Source organism: Phyllostomus hastatus, unplaced genomic scaffold, assembly GCF_019186645.2.
Source record: "Phyllostomus hastatus isolate PE091 unplaced genomic scaffold, TTU_PhHast_1.1 phas_contig_159, whole genome shotgun sequence".
Lineage (NCBI taxonomy): Eukaryota > Metazoa > Chordata > Mammalia > Chiroptera > Phyllostomidae > Phyllostomus > Phyllostomus hastatus.
This window is the reverse complement of record NW_025333640.1, coordinates 16,326,161-16,347,574: the sequence shown is the minus strand read 5'-3', so window position 1 is coordinate 16,347,574 and position 21,414 is coordinate 16,326,161. Positions and strand designations below refer to the sequence as shown.

The 21,414-nt window shown below is 37.4% G+C and overlaps 1 protein-coding gene across 1 annotated transcript; it reads left to right on the top strand.

The window, feature by feature from the left end:
* Window positions 1-9,057: 9,057 nt before the first annotated feature.
* PPID (peptidylprolyl isomerase D) lies at window positions 9,058-21,051 on the top strand. Its single transcript, XM_045831083.1, has 10 exons — window positions 9,058-9,237; window positions 10,511-10,651; window positions 12,487-12,593; window positions 14,450-14,638; window positions 15,574-15,696; window positions 15,853-15,959; window positions 17,818-17,959; window positions 19,756-19,842; window positions 19,938-19,980; window positions 20,788-21,051. Exons 1-10 carry the CDS (start codon window positions 9,153-9,155, stop codon window positions 20,874-20,876), a joined length of 1,113 nt encoding a protein of 370 aa, XP_045687039.1. The 5' UTR covers window positions 9,058-9,152; the 3' UTR covers window positions 20,877-21,051.
* The last annotated feature ends 363 nt before the right edge of the window (window positions 21,052-21,414 follow it).

Sequence of the window (21,414 nt, the reverse complement as noted above, 5' to 3'; positions counted from 1 at the left end):
CTCTCCTACAGTTCCTGTAAATTAGTAGCTATATTTTGATTCTCTGCTTTCTTGAATCTATTCTAGCCACGAATTCACCCTACCACTGTTCAAAACCTGTGTGTGTTAAGTTCATTAATGACCCACATTGCTAGGTCTAATGGCCCATTCTTAGCCTGTTTCTGCCATAATCCATCAGCTGTGTTTGACCTGATCACTTCATCCTTCTTGGTACATTTGCTTTATCTGGCCTCCAAGACACCACACTTTTGTGGTTTTACTTTTATCTCACTGGTTTACTTTTATCACACTGGTTTATCTCAGTCCCTTTTACTGGCTCCTCCTTATTATTCCTGCCTCTAAATGTTGGAGTACTGTAGGATAATTTCTTGGTTCTCTTCTCTATCTGCACTGACCCCATTGGTGATCTCACCTAGTCTCAGACTTTAATTACCACTTTTTACATGCTAACTTCCTAATTTATAGCTTCAGTCTGGATTTTTCCCAAGCAGTCCAAATTCATATAGCCAACTGTTGATTCGATATATCCATTTGGGTGTCTAACAAGCATCTCAGCTTGGTCATGTCCATAATTTGACACCTGACTTCCTTCAAAATCTTTCTCTTGAAGACTTCTTTAACTAGGTTGATGGAAACTCCCTCTTTCTAGTTTTTCAGGTCAAAAATTTCAGACTCATTGTACACTCTTTCTCTCTTTCTACTCCAAATAGAACCTTTCAGCAAATCCAGGTGACTCTACCTTCAAAATATACTACAACCTGGTCACTTATCACCACCTCTACTGTTATCTTGATTCAATTTATTGTTATCTCTTGTCCCTACTATAGCCTCTTTACTGCTCTCTGACCCACTCCTTAGTTTTTATCACAGCAGCTAGAGTGCTCTTTTAAAAATGGAGGTCACAGCCTGACCGGTGTGGCTCAGTGCGTTGGGTGTTGTTCAGCAAAGTGAAGGTTGCCTGTTCCATTCCTGGTCAGGGCACATGCCTGGGTTTTGGGTTTGGCCCCCAGTCAGGGCGTGTGTGAGAGGCAACTGATGTTTCTCTCCTTTTCTTCTCCCTCCCTTCCCCTCTCTCTCTAAAAGTAAATAAATAAACTCCTTTTTTAAAAAAAAAAATGCAGGACATATCACATCACTCTTCTGCTCAAAATATCTCAGTGATTTCCCCATTTCCTTAGAGAAAAGCTGAAGTCATTAAAATGACCTATAACAACCCACATGTCCTGCCCCACCGATGCTTTTCTGACACATTTCCCAATACCATCCCCCTCTTGCTTATTCCACTCCGGCCACACTGGCCATTTTGCTGTTTCTGTCACATGACTCACGGTTTTTCAACCCACCTCAGCATCTGGTGATCTGCCTGGAATGTCGAACCAGCTCACTACCTCACCTCCTTTAGGTATCTTGTCAGTGCATCCTCTCCTGAGCACCCCCTTTAAAATTACCTTCCCCTAGAAGTAGATTTGAGGGGATCAAAAAGTATAAGCATTTGTTTTTAATAAGTATTACCAAATTACTTTCACCAGTAATGCATAGACATATAAGTTTCCCTCATAGCCTGGCCAATTCAGGCTATCAACTTTTTTTTTTTTTGACAATCAGAGTGTTTTTTAATTTGCATTTTTTTTTCTTATGAGGGAGTTTTGAACATTAATTTAAGAGCCATTTATACTTTCATTTCTGAAAATTGTGAATTCGTATCTCTTCTCCACATTTCTAAACATGTTGGTCTTTTTCTTATTTAATTGTAGAAGCTCTTTGTACATTACGAAAATGAATACTTAATCTGTGATATGAACTGGAATCAACTTTTCTGTTTGTTATTTGTCTTTGACTTCATTTATAGTGTGCTTTTCGATGCAGAATTTTTTAAAATTGAAAGTCTAATTCACTCATATTTTCTTTTATGGGTTCTGACTATTATGTCATATTACAAAAAGCCTCTTTCACCTGACATCATTTTATCACACATTTTTTTCCTTTACCATTTAAATCTTTTACCCATCTGAAGTTCATTTTGGTACAAGATATGAGACAGACTTCCAAATTTATTGTTTTTCCAGGCGGCCGCCCCCTTGCCCCAATGCCACTTATTGAATGCTCCGCATTTTCTGCATTAACATGAAGTGCCTGCCAGCCAGGAGATTCTTAGGCAGACTAATGGTTGTGAGCTCAGGTTGAGGAAACAGTGTTCTCCCTCTGTGAAACCTCTCCTGACTGGCAGACACCTCAAACATGCCACTGAGAGGTGCAAACAAGTCAAACCTGTAATGTGCAGAAAAGCCCACACCCAGGAAACGCATAAATAATGTTGCCAAACTGTAGCCTGAAATGTCGTGAGCACGTGATTCTCGTATAGTTAGTTCCTCCACCCAGGCACATTCTCTCCAATAATGTCAAAGGTGGCAGGGAATAGTCACATGGTTTCTGGTTGTTTGTTTCACAGACTTACTCCATCAACAACATGCGAGGAAGGCTAGAACTTAATATTTGCAAATCATTTTGAACTATGGAGAAGAAAAGTGCTATTGTAATTCTCATGTTATCATTTAGATTTCAAGCATGTTGTTGCAACAATAGCATTCTAGGCTCACTGAAGTTTTATTTCAATTATTATACATTTATCCCTCTGTGCTCCACTAGCTGAGAAACCAGCCCACTGGGTGTAGATTATGAAGAACAAAGTTTTGGGGATGGGATGAAACTTTTCAGACCTGGATGCCATAGAAGACTATTAAAGCTGGTTCACCTGGCACTTCTGCTAGGATAGTTTTAAAACTAGGACACACATCTATTGTTCAGTGATATCATGCTGATAATGCTGCCACTAAGACACTGCAAAATCCAGCTATACCTTTTGAATTGAGTTCTGAATTTTGAAAAATAATTATGAGAAATATAAGTTTGAAGGCTATTGAGCTGTATTCCTTAATGGAAACAGTATATGACATAATAGAAGTTTTATTTAAGATGCAGACAGGGGGAGTTTAATCTTGATTCTTCCACCTTGTATCTGAGTAACTTTAATCAAGTAATCTAACATCTATAAACCTTAATTTGTTCATGTATAAATGATGATAATAATAGTACATACTGTTACAAGGATTAATAAGAAAATCTATTTAAATCATTAGTAAGGCATCCCCCCACTCCCCATCTTATTGGCAAAGATCAAGAAGTTTAACATTACATTTAGTGGAGAAAGTATGATGGAGACAGATACTCCCATACATTGTTTAGGGGAATGTAAATTGGTACGACCACCACAGAAAGCAGTTTGGTCATATCTACCAAAATTATAAATGCACATACAAACCTTTAACTGGCAATTCCTTTAGCTGGAATTTATTGAACAGATGTACTTGTTCAATAAGCAAGATGATAACTGTAAGAGGATATTTATTGCAGTACTTTTATTGCAAGAGAACAGTGGAAGCAACCAAAATTTCCACCTATAAGGGGCTATTGTGTGAACTCATACAATCAAATACCATGCTGTAGTAAAGAACAAGGGAACATTTACATTATCCAATGGGAGATTGCCAAGACATATTGTTAATCAGAGGAAGCCAAGTGCAGAACAGGGTGTAAAAACAGGGGATGGAAAGTACCTAACACACATACATATTTGCTTGTGTAACTACAGAAATGCTTAAGAAAAATACTTAAGAAAATGAAAGCATTAATTTCATTTAAAGTGATATTTCTTGGTGGAAACTTTCTAAGAATGTCCTAAGTGGCCAGGAAACTTTTTATTATCTCCTTTTTTATCTTTTTATAATACTATGAATGTGTAACTAATTTTTAAAAAAGATAAATCAAGGTAGCCTGCCTGGTGTGGCCCAGTTGGTAGGATGCCATCCCATGAAATTCAAGGCCATGGTTTGATTCTGGACCAGGGCACATGCCTAAGTTTGGGTTTGGCCCCTGGTCAGGGTATGCATCAGAGGCAACCAGTGTTTCTCTCTCTCTCTCTTTCTCCCTCCTTTCCCCTCTCTAAAAATAAATTAAAAAAATTTTTTTTAAAAATCAAAATAAACTCATAGACACAGACAACAGCATGGTGATTACTGGAGGGAAAGGGGGTTGGGGAGAGATAGAAGAGGGTGTAGGGGAATAATTGGTGATGGAAAGAGATTTGACTTGGGGTGGTGAACACACAGTACAATATACATTTGATGTGGTATAGAATTGTACACCTGAAACCTATATAAACCTATATAATAAATTTTATTAACCAATGTCACCCCAATAAATTTAGTAAAAAATAAATCAATATAAAGTTTCTAGAGCACTCATGACACATATGTATGCAATACTTATTAGTTTTATTTAAAATGTCGACTTAATGATAATTATTTTTCACTAAAAGTAGATATCTAGAGAATTTTAAAAATTGTTTAAAATTCTAAATACTAAAAGTTGTATAAGTAATTTTAAATGATAGAATTGACTTTATTATAACTTAAAAAGGCATTTCTTTTAGCTCATGAAGCCCTACAATCTGGGTCTGTTTTTATTTATATTTCTAATAAGGCATTAAAATATCTGGTAATTAAAAAAAATCTACTTATGGAAAGAACATGACTAAAAGGAAAAGTCTTTTATATACAAATAAAAATTTCTCATGAATTAGTCTTTGAGCTGTTGAAGTTTTTAGTAGATTGTAGGTGCCATTTAATTAAGCTTCTCTCAATATTTTTAGATTTTGGTAATGATGATACTGAACATGCTTTAGACTCATTTATTTAATAGTTGAGTTTTGCTTATAGTTCTGAATTTCAAGCAAATTTGGATAAATTGAGAACAGATAATTCTTTTTCTGTTTGACACATACATTAAGACTATCAGGCTGTACTAGCTTTTTTCTCAATAGACTGTGCATCCAGGTTCCTCACTCTTATCAAATATTCTGCTATTAACATTCCATGTTGTTCTCCAATGTACTTTGGTATAATAGCTTCTCTTCTCTCTCTGGTTCGTAATTTCTTAGACATCAAGTTTTCAGACCATGGTGTATATATATAAAATAAAGGCTCTAATCTTAGACTGGTGAAGTATTTTTCAGAATATGGGGGAGCTTTGTCCGCAGAGCCCCCCCCGTCCGCCACGGATGAGAATAAGTCTACCAACACATGATCTGCTTGGGTAGGAAAGGTGGCCGATCTTTCACAGAAGGACCAAGAGCCTTTTCCTCAATGGGCTTTTATTGGGTTTGTTTACACAAGAATTCAGGTAAAGCTCATTAGTCATTGCCAGGCAGTAAGGATCAAACAATGGATAACAAAGAACTCCCAGGGCCTATTCTGAGTCAGGGTCAGATAGCTACAGAGCTGTAAAACTTTGAGGAACAAACTTACTTCTTGTTTGGACCCTTATTTAATTGAGAGCATTCTAAACAAAGCAGGTTTCATAGGATTTTACATATTCTTTCTTAGGCCTGATCACCCTGGGAACCTGCCCTTTCCAGCACAGGGCTGCACCACCCTGTCATTGTTTCAGGCTTAGGTGGAGCAAGGGAAGTAAGGTAGCCAAGAGATTTAGGAGATTTCTCACAGACAGGATGAGGACTCAAGCTTTGTCAAACCTGAGTGGTGAGGGTCCATCACCCCCTTTTGCTGTAGCCCCCAAAGTCCTTCCTTGGGGGACTCCCATGTGATTGTGCTTATCTTAGGTTGTCCCCCACTTTGGGGAATCTTACCCATCATTGGCTAACCGACCAAGCATTGGGGGCCAGGCAGGGTGAAGTAAAAGGAGTTGAAGCCGTGCTTCTGCCCGGGAGATAAGCTTTTGTCTTCTTGGTGGCTTAGGGTCCAAGGTCACTCCCTCAGCCTTAGCCTTGGTGGGGGTTACAGCTTCTGAAACCAGGCAGGGCGGTTCCCAACACCAGAATTTAAGAGACTTACAATGAACTCCTTAAAAACAGCAACTCTACTGTGCCAGGCCTGGCATATCTCAGGTACTCAATAATGTCAACTAAATACAGAGCAGTTTTTCCCAGTAGATTTTATACTACTAATAGAAGCACTTCAACAAATACTATCACTTTATTTATTTTTGTAAATATAAAAGTAAATCTGGTCTGGGTCCTAGTGAGGATCTCAATGATCTCCAACCTATGTCCATATAAAGGTATAAATTCAGGTAAGTATAATCCACAAGTTTATTTTTCTGTAACTCACTTTAAGTTCACTTGTGAATTACTTATTTCAAAGGGTTGGCAACACCACAATCTTCGCCAATTTCTGGTATCCCTTCTTCTCTCCCCCTGGGCTTGGATCTCAATTTGAGAATTTCTAGTATGGTGGCAAGTTTTTGGGTTGGAAGCTCCTGGTTCTTGTTGTCATCTGTCTACGTAGACCTCCAATGAGAAACTCAACATCCCAACTCAGTCATTAGTTCTCTCAGGGCTCTTGAGTTCAGAGTTCCCTTCTGCAAGCTCCCTTTCAGTGTGGAGTCTGACTTTCCTTTTCCAGGGCACTCTTGGGTATATGGGGATATTATTTTGCTCCCATTCCATGTTAGGGCATAGGAAACCTTTGGGAATCTGTGTAGTTCCCGTTCACCTACTCACACCAGGAATTTATAACCTGTTTCAGGGGCCTCCTGCCCTGCTGGGCTGATACATTCAGGAATTTGGGCATAGCTCCTCTCTGCTCTCAGATCTCACAAACTCATCTATGTAGCTTTCTGGCTTCTCAGGAATGCAACTGGGGAACATGGTTCAGACTCCCAGTCTCTGGGACAATGGAAATCTGTCCAGCCATTGCTTCCCTTCCTACTCTCCTACTACCCACAACTTGATTCTCCAGCACAGGAGCTAGGTTTTAGTTGTTTTTTTTTTTTTTTCTGCCACTAGAAAGCTATACTCTTACAAAAAATGTTTTGTCTTAATCTCTTGCTATGCCAGGAGTCTTTTTTGTTTCTGTAAAGCCAATACTTTTGCAATACCAAAGCCAGGGAGAGACTTGTTCCCCCCACCTATTTTTGTTGCTGTGGTCGTTGTCACGTTTTTTTCTTAAAGCAATAGGCTCAGAATGCCTAGATGCTTGTTGGTGTGGAGTGATGGGCAAAGCAACTGAGAGAATATTGAATGGGGGAGGCAATCTATTAATATTATCCCACTACACTTATCAGGAACAAACAGAAACAACAACAATAGGGCTCTTGGAGCAAATACTTCTCCCTCTGCCCAGATGAACCTATGCCCTTCGCCCTAATAAACAGTGCACGGTTTTGGCTCTGTCTCTTGCTGAACATGGTCAAGAAGACATCAGAAGTCAGGAGCCTTATTTTAAGGAAGCCAACCAACAATGGGGAAAATTGCTAGGGAGATTTGTCTCTTCACTAGAGATCAGTTCTGGAGTGGTTTTGAAGGTATGATTCTGTTACTCAGGTTGGATCTAGGAATGTGACAGTTTATGTAAAGCTGTTACTTCACTGTGAAAAATCTAGATGCTGTGAGAGAAACATTTAGTTTTTACACCCAGAAACCTGTATAACAGGAAGAACCACATTAATTTTGTGAGAAGGCAGAGACATTCTCAATTTAACTTTCAATTTAAAATATGTTGATATTAGTAATTATAAGAAAGCATAAACTATTTATAATTATTGCTTACACTTACCTAGTACTTACAATGTGTCTGATACTAAAATATCTAAATAATTCATTTAATCCTTATAAAAACTTTAAGATACATATAATATCCTAATTTACATACACAAAAACTCAGGCACAGAGGCTAAGTTCAAAGTCACAAGTTAGTATCTATAGAGATTGTATCAGAAACTCAGAATTCTGACGGTGTAGTCGAAGTGTTTCACTATGCTGCCTAGTTAATCATAATGATACCATGATAATAGTGGTTAGGAGATTAAGGCATAAAAACAATTCTTTGAATAATAATCTAAAGGCTGGTTTTAAGCTAGTAAAGCAAAATAAAAATGTTAATGTGAATTTATCATTTGATATTTGTGAGACAAAGTGTAAGTTACCAGCCTGTAACCTGTAAATGAGACTGGGTTAGAGGACAATTTATTTTGACTCTTATTTATTACGAGACACAGGGATGTGCTCAGCTATCCTTGATTCAGGAAACCACAACGAATAAACACAATGGAAATGAAGGACATCAACTCATAAGAAATTAACATTTTATATTAATTTTAATGTACTGGATTTAGAAAGGATCAGCATGAAGAGCTGATGATCTCAAATTACAATGAAAGGGACAAGGAAATGAAATTTGTTAACATTCTCTTATAAACATTCTCAGGGCCATTAGCATACTGTAACTCATTCACTCATTCAAAAATATTTCTTGAGCACGTTATGTGCCAAAAACTGTTAGAATTGCGGGGGATAGAGCAATGAAAAGAACAAAAGTTTTGTACTCGTGTAGTTTAATTTTAACGGGAGGAGAAATATGAAATAAACGAATAAACAATTAGAATACTACAGAATGCTAAGGAACATACTACTTTTCTCCACAATTAGACTTTAAATAAGGGAAAAGGGGATCACAATGCAGTTTTATCAGGAATCAAAACTCTTCTGGACTCTCAGCTCCAGCATCTGTCTGGAGCCTTTAGCTTAACCTCTATCACTTATACTGTTAACGTGAAGATCAAATTAAAACAAGGCAACAATAATGCGCAACTATTGAATAGCTTCCACCAGGCTGTGTTAAGCATTGTGCTGATTTACTTCTTTAATCCTTAAAATGAATTTCAGAGGTAAGCATTTTCATTCCTACTTTCCAGACAGGCAAACCGAGTTCAGAGAACAAGCCAAACACCAGTTAGAGGCTGAAATGGGATCCAAAGCTCTTCCACACCACGATGGTAGGAAAAGCGATGAATCAGAAGCAAAGAGTAGAAAAAGAACTGAGGCTGCAACTCCAGTGAAAGAGAAAAATACGGAGAACAGGCGGGTACGAAACGTAGAAACTGACGCACACCAACTCAAGAACGAGGCAACGCCGCGGGGGTAGGCGGTACCGGAAGTCGGGCTGCGGCTTCCGGACCCCACGCCGGAAGTGGCTCGTCAGCGCCCCGCAAGGTCTTCTCTGGAAGAGCTGCTGTGGAGTTTTAGCTACCAGGCGGCCACGAGGTACTCCGTACCTGCTTCCAAACGCGTCTGCAAAATGTCGTACCCATCCCCTAAATCTAAGCCCTCCAACCCCAGGAACCCCCGAGTCTTCTTTGACGTGGACATTGGAGGCGAGCGAGGTGAGCGGAGTCTGATACTCGGGAGAATGACTCCAAGGAGGCTGGGCTTCCCGGTATTCGGGGGACTCCGAGGGTAGGGTGCGGTGCGGTTCGGGCCGGGGGCTGCTCTTTGGAGCGGAGGGTATGGTCACTTGGACTGGGCCCTCTGAACATATCCAAGCATTCGGGGTTGGGTTGAGCCAGCGAGTTTGTAGAATGCCACCTATCGTGCAGAAGTTTCTGGAAATTTCTGGTGTGGGCGTTGTGGCAGCTTTTACGTTTGTCTCTCCAGATTTGTTTTTACCTCGCTGCCACCGTGCACCATCAGGTTGGCATAAAATAAGATTATTTTATGTTTTCAGCGGGACATTTAGGAGATCATGGGATCTGCGTCAGTGGGGTCCAGCCATGCCTTCTGTTTTGCCACACGTGCTATATCAGTAATTTTCATGTTGTTTATACATTAAAGCGACTTGCTTGTTGTTTGTACGTTATTATTGGATCTTAACTTAATGGTCCAGTCACATTGTTGACCAGTTTCTCTGTGTTGGCATTGGGAAAAAAGAATAAGACGTAGCGATGTGGTCGCCTAGGCTACGTTAGCCGCTCACAAGCGCCCTAAACTCGTGAATTAGCATATTGCTTCGTAACTGAACTGCGCTTGTTCTGGAATATGTTAGAATTGCTGGCCAGACTGTGTTTGAGTGTTATACCGACGGACACATCAGGATTCAGAGACCCTGTGGATCGTTTGGTCACTCACACACTCACACACACACTCTTTTAATATACATTTCAGTTTGTTTTGAAACCAGTACCAGGTTTATTTTTACCTCCCGCGGGAGTTATCTAGGACGGGAACTTTTCCAGCTTTTGTTTCCGAAGCTGCAGCAGGCAGGCATTCTTCACAGAGCACAAAGACTACAGCTATACTTAAAATTCAGCCAACCTGACCACACAAAGAATTATTAATTTTTTTCCTTTTGGTTAGTTGGTGACTGAAAGTGAGTACATGTTGAAGACATTATTCAGAATTTAAAACCATTTATACTTCATGGAGTCCCTTATATGGTGCTAATCTTTTAGCTACTGTATGATCTATTGTAGGATGTAGAAAAATAATTGTTTAAGATTTAACTAGGTGCTTGGCATCTAACATTAGACAGACTAAATTTGAATACTAGAAAAATGACAAAAAAGAACTTGGAATCGTAGTGGCTATAATTTTCCCGATTGTCTTTTTATCACTTGCTTATTTGATTGTTTTGCATACTGACACTATTTATTTTTTTAGTTGGTCGAATTGTCTTAGAATTGTTTGCGGATATTGTACCCAAGACTGCAGAAAATTTTCGTGCGTTGTGTACAGGAGAAAAAGGCATTGGACCCACCACTGGGAAACCTCTGCATTTCAAAGGATGCCCATTCCATCGAAGTACGTAAATTTTCTGAAACTGATTATTTTTATAGATCAGCGATTTTCAACTTTTCTATCTCATCACATCAACTACTAAAATTCTGTGGTATACCCCAAAATATATTTTTTTCTGGTCTGTCAACAAATACAGGGATAATTTTGATTCATTCACATTGGGTGGCTATTGTTGTGTTGGCTGTTGTCATTAATTTGACAATCTAAGGGAAAAGAAGTCAATTCCCCTGACTAAATAGTCAGGTATTGCATGTTTTAAAAGTTCTTGTGGCACAGTGTTTAAAAATTGCTGTTACAGATAATCAAATCCTGTCTTATAGAAGTTAGGGGGAAAAGCACTGTGAGGTGGAGATTAAAAATTACTGTTGGTTTCCAAGAGCATGCATTGACACTTGATGGAATAGCTCAGTTTCATTAAGTTTGGTCTGTGAAAGGTAGAGTTAATTATAGGAGAGTACTAAGGTTTGTTTGTGGAGAAATGGTCCACCCTCGCTTCACCAGTCCTCCAACTCTTCAATGTGATTAGATTGAGAAATAAGGGAGTGACCATGATAAAAAAGCAGACCTTTGATAACTGCCTGGTGATAAAAAAGTTTTATCTACTTCTGGGGCAGGATTGCTTGGGAAGAGTGTAGACTATTTAAAGGTTCACTGTCTTGGATATGTGATTAAAAGATGACATTTCACACAGCTTATCACACTTTCTAATCATACTTCTGTTTAGTGATTGTTTGATGGTTCCCCCAATAGACTGAAGGTTCCCGGAGCTCAGGAGTTATATCTTATTTTGTTCTTGCCATGTAGTATAGTCATTGAGCAGGTGCTTAGTATTTAATGAATAAACAAAAAAGCTAAACAATAATCATTTGAGTAGTTACATTTAATATGCTAATAAAGTGTATGTGGAAAAGAGTTAACATAGCAGACCTCCTACTGCCATCCTTAGAAAGGTCTGCTCACAAGAGTGGCCATGGGCTGAAATCTGGGAACTTGGAACTTCAACCGTCCCTGAAATCATAAAGGTGGTTTACTATACCTAGACTTGATTTTCTTTTGGGAGTCTGGAATTTGGTACATGCTAGGCAGAGGGTGTCTACATGATCATCCCCAATGAAAACCTTGGCTGCTGAGTCTCTAGTGGGCTTTCCTGTGCAGAAACATTGTACATATATTACTGTACTGTTTTTGTTGGGTGGAGAATGTACTCTGGTTCTGCAATAGTGATGCACAAGGAAACATGTGGATTGCTCTAGACTCTCTCTGTAATCTTTTCCTTTGTCATCCAGCTGAGTATCCTTACTGTGTTGCTGTAGTACAACCAAATGCTGAGTCCATGAACTATAGGGAATCTCTGAACATGGGAGTGACCTTGGGAACCTATGACACCAAGAGATGATTTTTGCTGAAATGCTTCCATTATGGTATAATAGATCTGGAAATTGTTGGTCTTTATTCAGGAATGACTAATATGTGCCCAGCCATGCACAGTTACAAGGATGAAAAACAAGTATACTTAGGGAGTTAATTGTTTGCTGGAAGAGAGAGATCATTATGATTTATGTTAAAATGGAGGTAGAGTCAAGCTACTGAGGGAGAAGAATTAGGAGATCCGACTTTGGGATGCCAGTGACAGTTGTACTGCAGTGGTGCCATTTGAACTAATATTCTGAGTATTAGTGGGGTATCAGGCAGTACAAGCAGTTTGGACTTAGATTGTGTAGTCTTGGAGAGTGACAGGACTAGATGTTTTAGGAAATTGTCTTTATTACCACATACTCATTAGTTAATATTGCTGAAGTCCTCTCTTAGTTTCTAAAAGCTATTTTTCTTTTTTGTAGTTATTAAGAAATTTATGATTCAAGGTGGAGACTTCTCAAATCAGAATGGGACAGGTGGAGAAAGTATTTATGGTGAAAAGTTTGAAGATGAGAATTTCTATTATAAGGTACAGTACACAAAGTGCATGTTATGATAACAAAGGGTGTTATGTGTGGACACTTGGGTTACGACACAATAAATGTCTCAAGTGGGCTTAGACCCTCTTTCTGAAAAGGTACCATATTGGTACATATGCATCTTTGATATGGAAAACTTTCATCTAGTACATGATTTAGCAAAAACACTACAGTTATTTTAGTGTGATCCAAGTTTACACACTTCAGTAAAGCTAATGAGTTTTTAAGTAGCCACAATATGGCAAAATTGCTTCCAGGAAAAATGTTCTCATTATCAGAAGAATGGTAACTTGTGCATCTTTATGCTTGAATTTGAAGAGCAACAAAACCATCGCTAATATCCAGGATGTCAGGGGATTTGCAGACTAGAGGATATGGTTAATGTACAAGCTCCTAAAGGACATTAGTGGTGCCTGTGCCTTCTTATCTTCATTGTCCCAAGATGTAATCGGGTTATATTGCATCATTCAAGTTATAAGAATGGACATGTAAGTACAAAAGTAAAGTGATGTCTTTGGAAATGAGGAATATGAACAAGGTAATCAAGATAACTTGAGAAGAAAATCTCATTAATTCATAAAGCAGTGTTCATGACTGCAGCTGTGTGTGTTCAATATTATCACTGGCACCAAATGGTTTGTAAAAATGAAAGGACATGATGGCAAGGGATTTGTAATTTTATTGGAAGACAGTAGTAAAACATGGGACAACTGGATGATACCTCTAATCTGAAAATAAATGCTAAATTGTTGGAAACTTTCTGTAGGCACTACAACAGAAGGGTAGGATTTATATGGGGAAGACATTGAGGAAGAATGGGTGTACATAAATTGGGCAAACTGGGCCTTGCAAGGTGGCTGAGATTTGGGTAGAGGGAAACTAAAACAGGATGCCAGTGTGAAGGAGGGATGTGAGTGAAGGAAGACAAAGGCAGTAGGAGGCTGAGGAAATAAAGTTAATATTCCATTTACGTTCATGGGGAAAGTACCAAATTTTTGGAAGGAAAAAAGGCAAGCTAACAGAAAGATGAAAACTAAGGTTATGTGATGATAATGTTGATCTAACGAAAGGAGGCCTGTTGAGGGGACACAGCAGTTCTTACCTTCCTTCTACAGTGCTGTAACCTTAAAGCCAAATTAGATTTATATTGGAGGGGTGAAAGGCATTTTAGTTAGTGTTTGGCCAGTAAGGAATAAATTTACAAACCTGAGGATAAGTGGAAAGATCAAACTGTTTCAACAGAGCCTTTGATACCAGGTTGGTGCCAGGAAGAACTTTGATTCCCATATGTACATGTGCAGTAGTTTCTTTTGGGTGTTCTCTGAAGAAATGATTTACCTGGGATGAAAGCCATACATTTTGGATTCTTTTGAAATTAGGGAAGAACCTAGTTAAATGGACAGACTAAATTGAATAACCTGTTGCTATTCCCAGGTTACTGAAGTGTAAAGGAAGAATCATAATGTAGGCCTATAAAATGGGAAGCCTGTTTAGTGCTTCTCAGGAAAAAAAAAAAAGCGTCCACCATAAAATAAAAAGGAAACGTCTAATTACTGTATTTCCTAATGCAGCATCTTCATCTTAAGGATGAAATATAAGAATTTTCTTAATATGGCCAATTTGGAAGTACACCTTCCAGTGTTGTTTCTGATTTCATAAGTTTTTTAAAGTTTAAAAAGTGATTAACCCTACATTTTGTGAATTAAAGGTTGCAATTTATGCAAAGTAAAATTACACAATATTGTTCAATCTAAATGGTATTACAGTCTACGTGTTTCATGTGAAGGAATAATTCAGACTAGAACCTCTAACCTTGGTTTTCTGTTAATGATTTTTATTTCTACAGCATGACCGGGAGGGTTTATTGAGCATGGCAAACGCAGGCAGCAATACAAATGGTTCTCAGTTCTTTATCACAACAGTTCCGACTCCTCATTTGGATGGGAAACATGTGGTATTTGGCCAATTAATTAAAGGAATGGGTGTGGCAAGAATTCTGGAAAATGTAGAAGTGAAAGGTGAAAAACCTGCTAAAGTAAGTACAAAGTTTATCTTATCTTAGTTGCTGATTAAAGAAATGTAAGTAAAAGGACCTGCTGATTATTAGCTGGAAAAACATAAGTATTTTTGGTATAGAAATTTGTATCTGCAACTTCTTTTAAATTCAAGAAAAGGTTAGGGGACTTAAAATTTTTTTATTATTTTAATTTTAATCTTGGTGATTTAAGTCTTCCTATACATGGAAAATTTTGAGTCAGTCTGTATACTAGTAAAGAGGACAGGAAATGAAGAATCTGTCTAGACTCTGATTTAATTGGTGGATTGGCTTTGATCTTACTAAACTTTTCTTGGCCTGTGATTCCTTATCCTGCATAAATTAAGGAATTTAATTATCCTGCATAATTTAATTATCCTCCATAAATTAATTATCCTGCATAATTAATCTAGTTTAGACTAGATTATGTAATTTAAAGGTCCTCTTGTTCCAAATATTTATAAATCAAAATAAAAATACTACTGCCCAACCCAATTGGTAGGGTTGTGAGAATTAGAAGTTCATATATCTGCAGAAGGTAGGCTGTCACTCAGTGTATGAAGGAAACAGTACATTGAAAGTTATGCCTCATCTAAAGAAAATTATATAGGAAATAAGATTTTCAACTTACTTTGTGTATACTGAGATGCTGAATAGCAATAAAATAATTTTTTAAAACAGTGATATTGTTCTGTTACTTGGAATGTTTATAAAGGGCACTCTTGTAATTAGAGCCGATATATAGATGAGCCTCCTAAAATCAGCCTGATCATTTTGGAAGTGACTGGGACCATGTTGCATATGACTTGTACCTGGATAGCTTTTAAATGCAGAGTTTTAAAAAATGTGTCATTAGTGATGGACTTCTACATAGTAGAAGTAAAGTAGTATAGTAAATAGTAGTGGACTTCTACAATTTAGGATTATTTTTACAGTCATGCGTTATTGCAGAATGTGGAGAACTGAAGGAAGGGGATGACTGGGGAATATTCCCAGAAGATGGTTCTGGTGACAAGCATCCAGATTTCCCTGAAGACGCAGATATAGATTTAAAAGATGTGAGTACTTTCAGATTAGTCACACTTGAATAAAATTACTAAAAACATTTTGTACTAAAATTTTGAGATTTTTGTGTTAATCTATGTTAGTGATAGAAGCTAGCATTAAACCACATTACTCACTAAAACCCAACATGTTTGTATTCTTTTATACAGGTAGATAAAATATTATTAATAACGGAAGACTTAAAAAACATTGGGAATACTTTTTTCAAATCCCAGAACTGGGAGATGGCCATTAAAAAATACACAAAGGTTTTAAGGTAATAAAGCATTTTTAATTACTTTTAAGAACTTGTAAATGGAATTATAAACTGAAATTCAGGAGTTGCTTATTGTATATTTGGTAAATTACTTGCAAAGCTACCAGATGTATTAGAATAACTGCATTTTTTTTGTTTCCTCTAGCTTCTTACTTTGAAAATTTTCCAAATACAGAAAAGTTGAAAGAATTGCACATGAATGAATGCTTGTGTACCTTAACCTACATTCACTGGTTCACTTTTGCTGTATTTGTTTTTGCAGAATCAGTTTTGAAAGGAAGTTGCAGATTCCATGACACTTTACCCCTAAATATTTTAGCAATTACATCCTAACAAACGGGACATTCTTCTACATAAACTTACTGCCATGAAAACACCCCAGATACCATCGATACAATGTTATCTAATATGTAATCCACATCAAATTTTCCCAATTGGTTGGTTGGGTTTTTTTTTTTTTAACTCCAGGGTTTTTTATATCATTTGCTTTTATGTCTCTAGTTTAATCTTTAATAAACCCTATTCCATAAGTTTTTTCAGTCATTTGCATTTTGGGGAGTCTTAAGTAGGATGTCCTGGAATACCATCTGTGTTTGATTGCTTCTTCAAGACTAGGGTAAGGATAAATATTTTGGCAAGAGGACTTAAGTAGGTGATGTGTACTTCCTATGATACCATATATTGATGGCACATGTCAGTTTGTCCTAATTTGCATTTTGGGTCTTGATTAGAGTGGTGTCAACTCGATGTCTGTGTTACAAAAGTGCCTTTTTCTCTTTGTAAATAATATGTACTCTGAGGTGATAGTGTGAGATTACATGCATATTCAGCTTCTTACCTTTCATCCAGTGGTTTTACATTATCGAAGATGTTTGCCTAAGTCAGTTATTACATTGATGGTTGCAGAACTGTGATTTTCTAATTTTATCACTCATTTTATAGTTACTAGCTGGCATGCTTCTTTTTGAAAGAGTCTCCCCTCTACCCACCTGTTTTTAGTATCCTATGGACCTGGGGATTTTTTTCCAGTTCAACCACTTAAAGTATTATCATCATCATTCTTTTTGGACCTCAGAGGGTTCCAGATTTTTCTAGTGGAAGCCCCTTTTTCTACATCCTTTTGACATGTTTCTCTTAGACTGTGGTCACTTGGCTTACTTTCTGGCATGAGCTGTTCCAGGCTTATGTTATACTTAACCTGTTTCCAGATCTGTTATCAGCGATCTCTCCAAGGAGCCTTGATGCTTTTCAGTGGGGGGGATAGACTTTAGAAAACATGGTTTCTGAGCCCATTTCGGTGCACTGAGCTCTAGGAACTGTGTTAAATGACAACCCAAAAACAGTTCTTCACCTTTCCCATTACATTCCCGGTCACACAAGGAGAACCTTGCTTTTAACATAGACCTGGTTTTTAAAAATAGAAAGTGTTAATAGTGTATAATTATCTTTAAACTTGGGTATTATTATTCTTAATTTGGCATGTTGGAACACTTTGGTAAAAAGTTTGGGACAAATAAAAAGGAAAAAGTATTGAGTCCTGGCCAGGCGGCTCAGTGGCTTGGAGCGTCATCTGAACATTAAAAGGTTGCAGGTTTGATCCCCTGTCAGGGCCCGTATGGGAGGCAATTGATGGATGTTTCTCTCACATTGATGTATGTTTCTCTCTATCCTTACAACCTCAGGTGAGGATTAAAAAAAAAAAGCAGTTGATGAAAAGATAGTGAACATTAAGAATATCAGTATCAGCATTTGATAAACCTTTTATATCAGGAATGGCATAACATTTTTTGGCATAGTTGAAGAAGCAGACTAAGTGTCATGTAGCATTACGTGTTACTTTTACTAATGTGTTTTCCAGATACGTGGAAGGTTCAAAGGCTGTAACTGAGGAAGCAGATAGATTGAAGCTGCAACCTGTAGCTTTAAGCTGCATGCTGAATATTGGTGCTTGCAAACTGAAGATGTCAAATTGGCAGGGAGCAATTGACAGTTGTTTGGAGGTAAGTCTGTGGATATTGAACTTTTTGACAGGGTTAGGTCATGACTTAGAACTTCAAAGGAAGGAGTTTTATGTACATTCATATATTGTGGCATAGGACCTAATGAGACTATAAAACACAATGTGTCATTTTATCTCTAAATATTTTGAATCTTCAGTTTTCCTCTTAATCCATTTACTTACTAGCTTATTATGCTGCTTAATATCTATGAAGATACTTTTCCTTTTTTTTCCCCCTCAAAGCACATGTATCAGCTCACTTACTCATTTAACATGTTGAATACCTAGTATGTGCTGGGCATTGGAAGACAAGGCCAGGAATGATGAAGAATGTGGGTGTGGAGTCAGTCATACATGTTTTGTTTTGTTTTTTTCTTAATTAGACCTCTGTCACTTACTAACTTTGTGATCTTGGGTAAGTTCCTAATTTTAGAAAGTCTTATTTTGTCAATGGAAGTAACACCTGCCTCATGGGATTGTTATGAGGACCTAAACATGTAAAGCATTTAGCACAGTGTGGGGCCCATGTTAAGCACCCAACAGGTATTTTAATTAAAAGACAAACCATACCCTCAAGGAACATTTTATTTGGCTCTCTTTATGGAGACATCCAGGAATACTAACTGTAAAAGCTAGAAAGGTGCTAGAATTACCTTCCTTAAATAGAGCAATGATGACTCCCTATTGTAGAATTGAAAAATTTCCAAACTAAACCATGAATTTTAAAAGACCACCCCCAGTAATTTTAACTGCACATTGAGCTATGTACATAGACCAGTTATGTCCAGAGCAAGTGGAAACAAAATGAGATCCTAATTTGGTGGGGTAGGTGGAGTAGGGATAAGAATATATTTAGAAAGATGCATACAGCAGAGGAAGAAATGTTACCAAAGGAAATGATTAGTCTTCACCAATATCTTGGATCTTTTTTACCTTTTTGAGGCAGATGATAACCTTTTTCAGTAAAATCTGAGTACTGACCTTTAAAAGATACTAAGTAAACAAAATACATTATTTTTAAAATATTGGTTTCAGAGGAGAGATCTATTAAAAATTATTCATGCTCCTAAAAAAACAACCTGGATTTCAAGTAAAAGAATGTATACAGGTTTTAAGTCAAAATGGCTTTCTCATCTAGGGCTGAATCAGGAAGTAAAAAGTACATGGTAATTTTGAATAGAGAAAGTTTAAAGTGAAAGAAAATATAAGAGGGAACTGGAATAATAAGTGATTGGCTAGTAAAGAGAATTCTAAAGTTATGGGAATGTCAGATATATATGCAAAATATAGGAGCTTATATATATAAGGTTATGGCTACATTCAGCTTAAGAAATGGTCCTGAACATCAAATTACATATATATAAGCTCCTATATATAAATATATCTTAGGCTGGGATGGAGCCCCTGGGAAGAAGTATCTCTCAAGATCCCTGAGACCCAGACCTCCTTGGAGAGGGGTTGGCTGTCACTCACTGGGTGGGGGAAGTATTCAGTGAGCACCATTTGTGGGATTCATTAGAGTGCTTGCAGCATTGCCTGTGGGGAGCTGCTGTGTGCTGTTGACCAAGCTGTGCTGGAACCTAATGAGAAGAGCATTCTGGAACCTGGAAGAGAAACAGCTTCCTCTTCCATGTCCACGTAGCTCCCTCTACTGACAAAACTTAACATTGTGCCAGCTGGCAGAGGAGAGATTTATAGGGTCCAGCTCCATACAAAGCAGAGAAGGCTTGATTTGCAACTGACAGGCAATAAATTGAAATCTAGCGCATATGTTTAATATTTGCTATATTTTTGTAGGCTCTTGAAATAGACCCGTCAAATACCAAAGCACTGTACCGTAGAGCTCAAGGATGGCAAGGATTGAAAGAATATGACCAAGCATTGGTAAAATTTTGTTTTAAATTTCAATTTTTAAAAAGACAACCATCTTCATAAATCATACACCTAATATTTCTTAAAAAATATTTTTCCATTTAAAGGCTGATCTTAAGAAAGCTCAGGAGATAGCACCAGAAGATAAAGGTAAGCTGGCACAGTTTTTGTAGTGGAAGTTCACTTAATCCTTTAAGAATTTATCCTCATGAAACATTGTACCCTTTGCCACTTAGATGCAGATACTTGTATTTCTTCCACAGATGTTCAGAATGCCTGTCATTGGGCCAGGCCCTGAAGAAGTCAGGGTCCCTGTCCTCAGAGAGCTTACATTTTAGTCCCTCTCCAGAATGCTGTATCATTTGAGATTTAGTTTCTCTTAGTTTAATTCTAGTCAAAAGTGCAGCACTAAAAGAATATTATGGTGAATTTGATGTTCAGGACCATTTCTTAAGCTGAATGTAGCCATAACCTAAATATTCTGGCTAACAAATTCACATTTTAGGAAAGCTTTGGGAAACTGACAAAAATAAGTTTGTCTTTCAAATACACCAACTACTAATAGTGCTATTAGAACCAGATATTAAAAGATATCTTTGGGGGGGGAGAAAATAGAACTATAATTGAACAACAATAAATAATTTAAATAAAAAAATATATCTTTGATTTCCTTAGTACTAAAGTAAGACAGGAGGCACTTAACTGCCATCTCTAACGAAGGAGGAAAAGGCAAATTTGTGTAGGTCAATTCAAATTCTCTCAATTGACAGTCTTCTAAAATTACGCTTTGTGATTTTTGTATTTGTGTTTACTTTCCCAGTGTAAGATATTCTGTTAATAGGGCAAGAAGAGTTTTATCAAGGGGGAAGTAACTGTCATACTAAAGCATCACTATGTTAGTCAGCCTCATTTTTTGGATGTTTGAAAAATAGCTCATATTACATACTTATTTTGCAGCTATCCAGGCAGAACTGCTGAAAGTCAAACAAAAGATAAAGGCGCAGAAAGAAAAAGAGAAGGCAGCATATGCAAAAATGTTTGCTTAATAAGGAATTTGGTTATACTTAAGTATTACACATTGATGTATAAAGGCAATAAAGAAAATTGAAGGGTTTTTGTCTAATATATGTTGCTTAATGTGTTTGCCCTGATAGTTCCCATTGTTTACAGTTTAGAAATACTGGTATCTCTTTACTCTTAATAAAAGTGTTACAAACTACAGTGAAGTCGATTTTTTTTTCATGGCTACCTACATTATTCACAAATAATTGTGTTCAACCTATTTTTAAACTAAAGATACATCTTTGTTGAATAAACAGGCAAAAGCTTAAGTTTTTTATATGATTTCCCTCAATTCTGTAATGTAGCTTTTTGCACACTGTGGTTGGTTTGTGCTCGTGTTTGATACTTACAGGTCATACAGATACATATGTATGTGTTCAGGGGTCAGCAAGCTTTCTAAAGGGCCAGATTACTAAATTTTTGGGACCATTGTATTCTGTAACAACTGATTTTTGCAGTTGTAGCCACAGATAATATGTAAACCAATGGGCATGCCATGCCTACATTCCAGTAAAACTAAGA